General features: G+C 45.4%; 1 protein-coding gene across 1 annotated transcript in view; it reads left to right on the forward strand.

The window, feature by feature from the left end:
• The window catches only part of LOC116411531, a 41,938-nt gene extending 33,505 nt beyond the window's left edge, over window positions 1-8,433 (forward strand). The window contains exons 2-4 of the mRNA XM_031903955.1: window positions 6,713-6,880; window positions 7,108-7,349; window positions 8,395-8,433. Coding sequence (XP_031759815.1) covers window positions 6,713-6,880; window positions 7,108-7,349; window positions 8,395-8,433 — 449 coding nt within the window. The remainder of the gene's footprint in view (window positions 1-6,712; window positions 6,881-7,107; window positions 7,350-8,394) is intronic.
• Window positions 8,434-12,075: the final 3,642 nt, after the last annotated feature.

The following is a 12,075-nucleotide window of genomic DNA, read 5'->3' on the forward strand; positions in this document are numbered from 1 at the left end:
AGGAAAAGATCCAAATGAATGCTCTAGTTACAGGCCAATATCCCTTATTAACATAGATCAAAAGATTTTTGCCAAACTTATTGCAAACAGAATAAAAATATACTTACCATCTTTGATCCATGCAGATCAATCAGGATTTATCCCTGGAAGAGAAGGCAAAAATAACACGATTAGAACCCTAAATATAATTAAAATTATGAAAAACAGAAAGAAAGAGGCTCTAATTATTTCAAATGCATTACTGACCATGGGTTTCAGTAATATATTAATTGACAAAATAATGTCCCTATACAAAAATCCTAGCAAAAAATTAGAATTAATGGTACATTATCAGATAGGTTTACGATAAATAATGGAACCAGACAAGGATGCCCTCTATCACCATTACTTTTTGTTTTAACTATTGAAACACTCTTCATTTCTATCAGACAAAACCCTAATATTAAAGGATTAAAAACATCCAACATGGATCATAAGGTCTTGGCATTCGCAGATGATCTTTTATTTTATATAACTCAACCCCATACCACATTGCCAAACCTAATGAAACAAATAAACACTTTTAGCCACTTATGTAACTTAAATAAATTACAATAAATCTGAAATTCTAAATATCACAACATTGAAACCAAAAGTTCACATACTTAAAAGAAACTTTTCCTTTAAATGGGCCAGAGACGGAATAAAAAATTTGTGAATATTTGTAACTCAGAACGAAAAATTACTATATCAAAAAAACTATTTACCTATCTTTGATACAATAGATAAAGACATTCAAAAATGTTCTAACATTTGTATATCCTGGGTCGAGCATATTAACATTGTTAAAATGTTAATACTTCCCAAAATATTATATGTTCTCCAAAATATGCCAATAGATATCCCAAAAATGTTCTTTCCTAAAATTAAAACGAAAATTTCTCAGTTTATTTGGAAAAACACTAAACCTAGAATATCATACAAAACATTAACAAGAACAAAAGATATGGGAGGTCTAGGCCTCCCATGTATAGAAACTTACTATAATGCATCACAACTAGCTAGAATAATCCTATGGAACAATGCAAGTCAGATATCTCCAAGTACCAATGCAGAAAAAGGAGACAATATCAAGTCTTTATCTACTTTGATATGGACCAAAAATGTACAAATTACAAAAGTCAACAAAACAGAATTAACGGTATACCCAACTATAAAATGTTGGCATAAATTAAATAAGGAGTACGACCTCTCCCCCTATCTATCTCTACTAATACCCTTAAGGAACAACCCAGAATTTCAATCGGGTATAGAAAATGAAACACTTAAGATTTGGTCAGAAAATAAAACCAAGCCAATTACAATAAAAGACTTCATAGAAAATAATGCAATACTTCCACTAGAAAAAATAAACAACAAACTAGGAGTAAACACCAACTCCCAAATTATATATAAACAAATAACAAAATATATTCATTCCCTAGAAATAGTAAACAAACAGAGAGATCTTACCTGGCTAGAAGACATAATTGAGAGAAAATCCCAAATAACTAGAAGTCTATCATTCACCTATAAGAAATTAATAAGAAAAAACAACAGTAAAGCTCCTTTTGCTATTAAATGGGAAAATGAGCTTAACCTATCACTTACACAAGAAACTTGGGAGAAAATTTACATCCACAAAATTGCAAGAGTTTAATTACAAAATCCTATCCAGGTGGTACTATACCCTGGTTAAACTTAAAAATATGTACAATGTGTCAGATTTATGCTGGAGATGCAACTTGGAGAGTGGATCATTTGAACATATATGATTCAAATGTAAAAAACTTGAAAAGTATTGGAACCACATTCAAGAGGTAATTGATCAAATATTTCCAAATGAAATAATACTTAACTCCTCAATAGTAATGTTACTATATGATACAGGCAGAAATAAAACAATAAAAACCCCTCTGATTAAATATATTATAACTACGGCCAAAGCAATCATTCCCAGAAAATGGAAAACAACAGACACATACCTACAATACAAGAATAGTTGCAATTACTAAATGAAACCAAAAATATGGCAGAATCTATACCCTATAAAGTAGGCAATATAGCTAAACACTTCAAAAATTGGAGACATTGGTCGGAATTCCAAGACTGTAATAAATAAAAACCAATAATTGACTCCTCCAGATTGCATCTCCAAAATGATAGCTTTAATTATGTACAAAAATGATGAACATCTGATGTTACTATTACCAGAAATTTTTTTCTAAACAACTGAAATATGCCTCTGAATTATTATTTTGTGATCATATCAGGTATCAGAAAATCTGTAATAATGCTACTTATGCTTAAAAAGACAACGTACCAAAGCTTGACTTATTGTACCTTTATATGAATATTTATCTTTTATTCCCTTCCCTTTTTTCTCTTCTGTACCCTCCTTACCTATGAAAAACAAATAAAAAGTACATTCACCGGTGTCAGGGAAACGCCACTCACAGACGCGCCTGACACCGGGACTGGGAACAAGGGGTTACACTTGTCACCTTTCACACAGGTTAGACTAATACCAAGCACCCCCAAACAAACCACCGCCCCAAATACAACTATTCGCTGCCACCATCTATCATTAACAGGCGATAGAAACCTAGTTACCCGAATATATCATACACAAACATTCCTACTGTAGTGAGGGATAGTTCTACTACTTCCGCCCACACACACCAGCAGCCACGGGTACTTTACACACACACTGCCCTACTGACAGCCCCCTAGCTAATTAGCATGCACACAGCCAAGCAATTAGTAACCCTCTAGGCCTGAGCGGTCATACGAGGTACGTGGGAATTGATATAGAGCCAAAGGACAGAACTTATTAAGTTTTATATTTAATATTACAAGGGTAAACAGTGCATTAAAAGATGTTATAAAGGAGACATATACATGCAAAACAGTCAATAAAATAAACGGGGATAAAAACACAGAGAAACGTTACCGGGATCTTGTGCCTCCTGAGGCCGGAGTTATGAACAGTGAACTCACAATCCAAAAGAACATGGATGCCCCAAATATGAGTTACTGGCACCTGGGTCTGTGCCCTGGGCCCCTCCCTCATTACTGTATTCATGAGGAGGGAGTGCCCGGGGGTGTGTCACAGGACCCCCCTGTAGAGAGCTGTACTTCTGCCCGTTTCTGGTCATATAATATTGGTACTTTCCAGTACCCAATATTATTATGACAATAGGGGCTTGTTTTAACCCATATGGGGGGCGATCAAAATGATACCAAACATGGGGGGTGTCTCATGTCCCAGTCCCCCAGAATCCTTCCTCACGGATGGGTATAGGCTGCTCCTGTTTGGTATCATTGGGAAGCCTGGGGCCTCCTCATAAATCCTATGTGATTTATGAGGATGTGGACCCTAAAGCAGCGGAGATATGGACCCCTTTCTATAATTCATATTTTCTGATAGCTGCACCCCCCTGCTGCTCTAGGCCAGCTGGTCTATTTGATCACAGATCAAAGAAAGCAATAGCCCCAGGTTTCCCGCCCACCAAATGGCTGGATACGGATAGTCTGCTCCCTCTGCTGGAGTTGCCCCCTTCCCGCAGCCCCTAAATGCATATTTAACTAAGGGTCTCTGCAGGAGACCAGATGGGGCTAGAGTTTAACCCTTTGCCAGGTCAGGGCCATATGGTGCCTGGCATGACACTCATAAATGGGTTCATACTGGGAAGAAACCATTCACCTGCCCTGAATGGAATAAGGGCTTCTTATGGAACAGGGACAATGTACAATAATCACTAAACCCTGAAAAGAGGGAGAGCAAAGGGAATTTATATTTATATTCTGTATGTGCCTGATGGGGTCGGCTCACTAAACACAGGGTTTGAAAAAAACTAGAAAATAGGCCAATGAAATCCCCCAGGGATTCCCCATAGCAACAGAATAAAGAGCAACACACTGAGCTGTAAGAAGCTTATTATTACCCATAAACCAAGGGAAGCCAGTTCCCAGTTGCTCCCAGTGTTGGACAGTGTAGATGTATATAGTATAGTAAATATACTGGGGGTGCCACTATTTCCCACAGGCAGGTAAATGGAGACACCCCGGTTCTTTTCCAAAGATGAAACCATCATCTTCAAAGCATTCCAGAACCAACTAATTACTATTAGGAGAAATGTGTAAATGTACTTATGGGCCTTAATCACTAAGTCCTCTATAAATGTTATGTGTCAGTGTATCAGGGAGCAGCTCTGCACTTTCTCCCTTGTACCAAGCAGTGAATTCTCCTTCCAGCACTGAGAGACTGCCCGGCCTGCACTCCCCAGCACTGAGAGACTGCCCAGCCTGCACTCCCCAGCACTGAGAGACTGCCCGGCCTGTACTCCCCAGCACTGAGAGACTGCCCGGCCTGTACTCCCCAGCACTGAGAGACTGCCCGGCCTGTACTCCCCAGCACTGAGAGACTGCCCGGCCTGTACTCCCCAGCACTGAGAGACTGCCCAGCCTGCACTCCCCAGCACTGAGAGACTGCCCGGCCTGTACTCCCCAGCACTGAGAGACTGCCCCGCCTGCACTCCCCAGCACTGAGAGACTGCCCCGCCTGCACTCCCCAGCACTGAGAGACTGCCCGGCCTGCACTCCCCAGCACTGAGAGACTTCCCGGCCTGCACTCCCCAGCACTGAGAGACTGCCCGGCCTGCACTCCCCAGCACTGAGAGACTGCCCCGCCTGCACTCCCCAGCACTGAGAGACTGCCCGGCCTGCACTCCCCAGCACTGAGAGACTGCCCGGCCTGCACTCCCCAGCACTGAGAGACTGCCCGGCCTGCACTCCCCAGCACTGAGAGACTGCCCGGCCTGCACTCCCCAGCACTGAGAGACTGTCCGGCCTGCACTCCCCAGCACTGAGAGACTGCCCGGCCTGCACTCCCCAGCACTGAGAGACTGCCCAGCCTGCACTCCCCAGCACTGAGAGACTGTTCGGAATGCACTCCCCAGCACTGAGAGACTGCCCAGCCTGCACTCCCCAGCACCGAGAAACTGTCCGGCCTGCACTCCCCAGCACTGAGAGACTGCCCGGCCTACACTCCCCAGCATTGAGAGACTGCCCAGCCTGCACTGAGAGACTGCCCGGCCTGCACTCCCCAGCACTGAGAGACTGTCCGGCCTGCACTCCCCAGCACCGAGAGACTGCCCGGCCTGCACTCCCCAGCACTGAGAGACTGCCCAGCCTGCACTCCCCAGCACTGAGAGACTGCCCGGCCTGCACTCCCCAGCACTGAGAGACTGCCCGGCCTGCACTCCCCAGCACTGAGAGACTGCCCGGCCTGCAGCTTCCAGACATGAGAGACTGCCCGGCACTGAGAAACTGCCTGGCCTGCAGCTTCCAGCCATGAGAGACTGCCTGGCACTGAGAGACTGCCCGGCACTGAGAGACTGCCCGGTCTGCAGCTTCCAGCCATGAGAGACTGCCCAGCACTGAGAAACTGCCTGGCCTGCAGCTTCCAGCCATGAGAGACTGCCTGGCACTGAGAGACTGCCTGGCACTGAGAGACTGTTACTGCCTGTAAGTGGGAGAGTCACAAGATGTATATTCAGTACATGTCTCTGTGCAGTTACTGTGTTTGCTCAACTAAATGTCATTATTCTGTAACTAAGAAACACTAAGCACTGGCTTTTGTGCCCTGAAATGTTGCTCATTCACAATAACCTTGGAAGGACTTGCCCGGCTTATAATTGCTTTGGGTGCCAGCGCTGGGTGTTTGTGAGACTGTTTGGGAGGGAGCCGACCCCCCCAGCGTCTGTGCACCAAACGTCACTGTTGGGAGAGCCAGGGGGTGCGGGTAAGAGTTTTATTTTTGTAATTATTCTGTAACTCCCTGTATCTGGGCTTAATATGTGATTCCTACATATTCCCCCCCCCTCTCACTCACCCCCGGCCCAGAATTCACTCCCCCAGCCCTATTATACAGGGACCCCCCATTATGTGACACACTGGGGCAAGCGGTGGGATAGGGGACTAGGGCACTGGGGGAACAGACTTCCAACTCCCTAATCCATTCTTGCATCAGGGAAGCTCCACCTGGAATATACAGTGGCCCATGGGATACCTTCAGCTACGCAGATGATGGCTGGACTCCACAGATCCCTACAGATCCCAGGATCTGGTGAGGATGGAGGCACACCTGGAGGCAGGTTACTATGCCCTGCAGAGCCCCATGGACCAAGCAGGTGGGAGATACAAATACAGTCCCTACACGGTGCGGCCCCACAGCTGGGAGCAATGGCAAGAGCTCTGGGACCCGCTGGGCTTCTGTAACTACAACACCTTGTGGGTGCCCCAGAGGGGGAGTTCTGGGACCTCTATAGATGCCGATTTAAATATATTGGTATGAATGATACAGAGGAAAGGAAGGACTGACTGGCTGAACTGGTTTACCGGGAACTGGATATTATAAGAGACTATGTGGGGATCCTACCATTTGAAGATCATTGTAGGGAAGAAATACTGGCACACGCCCATAATTTATTCTGATTTGAGCAGGCAAAGCCAGTTCTGGGTACAGTCCGCCCCAGAGATTCTCATTCTCACCCGAGTTCAATCAGTGCTGGGGCGGGAGAGGAACAAAAGACCTCACAAATGACTAAAATGTATTGCCCTGGAGAACCAGGACCTACTGATATGTTTAACCTGAGGCAAGGAGATGTTACACAAGGGATGCCTCCTGCAGCCTCCCCCAGTGAAACCCCTGTCTGTGTGGAGTCCGGGTGCTGTTTGATCCCTGGGCTGGCAGAACCCAAGAGTGGGGAATTGGCAGAGGCTGAGGCCTCCCCAAGTGAAACCCCTTTTTGTGTGGAGTCCGGGTGCTGTGTGACCCCTGGGCTGGCAGAACCCAAGAGTGGGGAATTGGCAGAGGCTGCGGCCTCTCCAAGTGAAACCCCTTTTTGTGTGGAGTCCGGGTGCTGTGTGACCCCTGGGCTGGCAGAACCTGAGAGGAGTTGCTGCAAACCTGCTGGATTGGCAGAGGCTGAGGGCCTATCAAGTAAAAAATCATTCTTAGTGGATTATAATGTGTTTGCAATGGCCAATGTGTCAGAAGTGCTGAGGGTTCTGGACTGGCAGAAGGTGAAAAAGGTTGCATGGAGGAGAGAGAGGAGGATCTCCCATCACCAGTGGACTGGCTGCTGGTTAGAGAGGATCAGAGCTATGACTTAAGCACAGATAATGGGAATGCCCAAGTCTGGTCCATCTGCCCAGGAAATAGTGGGCTGCAAGAACTTAAGGTGCCAAGCGGCATGGAATCCAATCCAAGTGACCAGATGATTATGATTGGCTGGAACATACCAATCTGTTACCTGCCCATCCCTGTACCTAAACTTAACCCTTTGTTAGCCATCCTTGCCATATCCATGAGGGGGTTATTGCCCTCACTACCATGGGGGAGGGGCTTGGGCTGTTATTGCACAGTTCTGCTTGTCACTCAATGACATCACCAGGTTATGCTAATGAGTAAGTGCCCCCCCAGCACTGCCAGACATTCAACTCAATATTATTAGCACTCCCCCCTCCAAACGTTCATACGTCGGTGCCGGTGAGCCTGTCCCACACATCAGCCAAGTAATAGTCACAGTCACAGCAGCATCTCAGAAAGGAGTTTAAAGCCTTTTTCTTCTGCATCCCAACATGTCAGTACACATGGGTAGCATCGCCCCTCCCCCACAGGAGGTAGGACCTATACCAAGCCAATTAAAATGAATCCTTACCTATAAGACCACCTGACTTCCTCCTCACCACTGTTATTTTTTGTCCTACCGGACAGGGGTAGGTTTTTTTTTTTACACTTCTGTGCAGACACAGAGGGAAGTTTCCTGGGTAATGGAGAAGAATTTACCTGATGCCCCAAATATGCAAAATGTTCAAATTGACGCCTATTGGGAAGAAATGCAGGTGTGGGCATACCCATGGGCCTAGCCTTGTGCTAAAATAGCCCCCCTGCGCTACGCCCAACTACGCACAGTATTCAAACTGATGCCTATTGGGTAGGCTACAGGGGTGGGGTTTTTCCCCACATTTCCACACCAGGTGCTATAGCTGTGGGTGTTGCACTGCTGCAGCAGTATGGTATCTCCTGCCTCTCTCATATTGTGTGCTCTCAATTAGCAGCCTTCCCCAGGCTTTACTGGAGTTTGCATTCTGCTGACAGGCAATGCTTTCTGGCTAGCTGCGTGTGTATTACTGGGGCACCTTGCTAGTTTTTTATCCTGAGCCTGAGTTCTCTGGGCAGACACAGCAGGTATTTGTGCTGCTGATATTACCAGGCACTCCCAGCACTGGTTGGGGCTGCGCTGCTCTATCAGTATTGTTATATTATGTGCATGTTCCCTATAAGTAACCTTCTTGGGGTTCTAACAGGGATTTGCTTTTTTCCACCAAGCCAGTGCTATCTGGTAAGGATCTTGTTTTCCTTTGGGTCTTTGTCATTTTGAGTGTTATTGGGAGCCTGAATTCTTCGGGGCAGACAGGTTTACTGTGCTTTTTTACAGTACAGGTATCGGACCCCTTATCCGGAAACCCGTTATGCAGAAAGCTCCGAATTACGGAAAGCCCGTCTCCCATAGACTCCATTATAAGCAAATAATTCAGAATTTTAAAACTGATTTCCTTTTTTTATGTAGAAATAAAACAGAACCTTGTAATTCATCCCAACTAAGATATAAATAACCCTTATTGGATGCAAAACAATCCTATTGCGTTTAATTAATGTTTTATTAATTTTTTTGTAGACTTAAGGTATGGAGATCCAAATTACGGAAAGACCCCTTATCCGGAATACCCTTGGTCCCGAGCATTCTGGATAATGGGTCCTATACCTGTATTACTCATATGTTTCTCTATATAGATTTCTTTTCTATCTGGTGGCTCAGGTGTGAGCCTAGTTGTAGTTCAACCTCTCCCACTGAGTGTTGGTGGCTGCCTGGTTCCCATCCTCCTTAGCAATCCCATGTTTGGGTGGATAGGCAGGAACTACTGCCTCCTTTCTATCTCCTGTGTCCACTGGCCCCTGTTTTGGCCCTTGGCCCGCATGTCCGCTGGCCCCTGTTTTGGCCCTTGGCCTGCGTGTTCGCTGGCCCCTGTTTTGGCCCTTGGCCCGCGTGTCCACTGGCCACTGTTTTGGCCCTTGGCCCATGTCCACTGGCCCCCGTTTTGGCCCTTGGCCCGTGTGTCTGCTGGCCCCTGTTTTGGCCCTTGGCCCATGTCCACTGGCCCCCGTTTTGACCCTTGGCCCATGTGTCTGCTGGCCCCTGTTTTGGCCCTTGGCCCATGTGTCCGCTGGTACAACAGAGGCCTTTACCGCACACCCTAGCTCTCCAAAATTGAACACCCGGTGCACACTGCTGGAGGGATCGGCACCCTCCCAAAACCAATGGAAACACAAAAAGTAAAATGGCACTCAGGGCTAGAGGAAAATAATTATTTTTAAAAAATCTTTATTTACGAAAAATGCAAAAAAGCATTTTTCGCAAATAAAATTTTTTTAAAAGGAATTATTTTCCTCTAGCCCCGAGTGCCATTTTGCTTTTTGTGTTTCCGTGTGTCTACTGGCCCATCTTGGCCCTTGACCTGCGTGTCTGCTGGTGTGTGTTGTGGCCCTTGGTCTGCTGGTGTGTTGTGGCTCTTGGCCCATGTGTCTGCTGGCCCCTGTTTTGGCTCTTGGGCTGTGTCCACTGGTGTGTGTCATGGCCTGCGTGTCCACTGGCCCCTGTCTTGGCCCTTGGGTTGCGTGTCCGCTGGTGTGTGTCGTGGACCTTGGTCCGCTGGTGTGTGTCGTGGCCCGTGTGTCCGCTGGCCCCTGTTTTGGGCCTTGCTCTCTGGCAGTTCTAGAGAAGACTAGGGTCATTGCCTCCCGGGACTTCTGACTTGGTTTAGTGCTCCAAAAGTTGGCATGCTTGCAGCGGGAGTGCTCATACATGGATTCACATTCGGTGTTTGGCAATGTTTGGTTGTTTTGGTGTTATGGCGTGTGTGCTAGCAGCCTTCCCTCTCAGGGTTTTGTCTGTGTGGTTGTTGCATTGGCACACCAGTTGTGCATTCAGGCCAGCTAGCTCGTGCAACATTGTTTTGATATGCATTGCCTGGCTTCTGTGCCATTGGCTATATGGATTTTGACTTTTTGGTTCAGAATGGTGTGCAGACTGTTAGTTGTTTTAGCATCAGCAGTTGCTTGCACAGTGCTTATACCAGTATTGCTGGTTCATTAGCTTCTTATGTTCCCCAGTTTGGTTGGGCTCAGTGGGCTTTGAGTGCTGCAGCGTCGCTATACAGTTGGACTTCTGCATGTTACATCAGCGCTTGTTGGCTCCACGGTTGTCCACTTTTTTGTGAGCTGCTCCCATTGAGCTGTGGAGTAGATGCCTGCAGGTGACAAATTTTTGGAAAAAGGTTACAAGGAGAGTGAACTCCTAAGGGCCAGAGATGAGGTAAAACTTATCCCCAGGGAAAGTTTATTAAAAAAGAACAGCAGAACAGCAGGAAAAGGATATCATATCCCATTTGTTTCAACATATGATGTCAATTCAGGGTTGGTCAAAAGGGCAATGCTTAAATACTGGGGGATATTAAAATCTGACCTCAGATATGGGAAACTTTTTAGTGAACCCCCATTATTCTCCTATAGAAAGGCTAAAGCTATTGGTGACTTAATAAAATCAGAGACAAAGAAAATCAAAAGTAGACGAGAGGGGAGATTGAAAGGCACCCACCCATGCTTAAATTGTGGCCATTGTAATGGCATCATTCCAGGGGATTTCGCGTCCCATCCCTTGAGGGGCTCTAAGCTACCGATTCGGGGGTATTCTACATGTAACAGTTCGGATGTAATATATTGTATTAAATGCCCTTGTGGGCTTGCTTATGTGGGGCAAACAGGCAGACCTATTAAAACACGTTTGAATGAACATAAATCTACTATTCGTAATTATTCACCACCAAAACAGGAGGAGATCACTAAAACCAGTTCAGGAGCAGATAATACTGATCAAAAAAATTATAAAAAAAGAAAGGAAACTACATTGGCAAAACATTTTTTTGACATGGGCCCCAGGGTATCACAAGTAAGATGGCAGATACTGGAAAAGATTGAAGTTAATCCGGGGCAGGATAAGAAAAGGGTTCTTTTGCAACGTGAATCATATTGGATTTGGGCTCTTCAAACTAGGGTCCCCGGGGCCTGAATGAAGAGTTTAATTTGACTTGTTTCTTGTAAAATTTTGTGTTATTTATGATTAATGTTATTTTATTTATTTGCAGAGATGAATTTTGAATATACCGGGGGCAGATTCTACACCTTCTGTCATGTAGGGTAAAGTAGTGACTTTCTTCCCTATTAAGCTCCTTGGTTACATGGAAATGTTACTTGTCATAGTTTTCAAAGTTGCTTTGTTGCAACATTGTTTGGTTTCAGTATCCATTCACTTAGGTGGTAACTTTCACACATAGCACAAATGATAATGGGTTTTGGACTAGGGATTAATTAACCCTTGAGTTTCTATGTATTGTATCAGGAACAAATGAATTAATTAAATGTGTGAAATCATTACTGCTATAGTTCAAATACTGCATTGTTTTTTTACAGGTGATATTTTTCAAATTAGCACAAGGGGTAAAGGACTTTGGACTATGGACTAATTAACCCCTGAGCTTTTATGTATTTTATTGGGAACAAATGAGTTAATTAAATGTTAATTGCTGCTACAGTTTAAATATTGCACTGCTGCACTGGTCGTTATGTCTGACGAAGGGGCGTGCCCCCGAAACGTTACATGGTTTGCTACTATTAAATCAGCAGGGTTTATCCCGCTAAAACAAATCCTGTTGTGCCGGTATTTTGTGCAATTTTGGATCGTGGTGGAGAGTACCGACGTCTCTCTAAATTCTGTGCACCAGGTGGAACAGAGTGGAAAGGCCGGGGTGTGCTGGTGAGTGTGGATTTGCAGGTGACAAGGGTCAGTTCCTTAGCCCCAGCACTAGTGGGGTTATTATCCTAGTTGTTGCCAGGTTCTGGTGTGGTTTTTCTGGCCTGCTGGCTGTGCTAGG

This window comes from Xenopus tropicalis, chromosome 6 (assembly GCF_000004195.4).
Source record: "Xenopus tropicalis strain Nigerian chromosome 6, UCB_Xtro_10.0, whole genome shotgun sequence".
NCBI classification, from domain to species: domain Eukaryota; kingdom Metazoa; phylum Chordata; class Amphibia; order Anura; family Pipidae; genus Xenopus; species Xenopus tropicalis.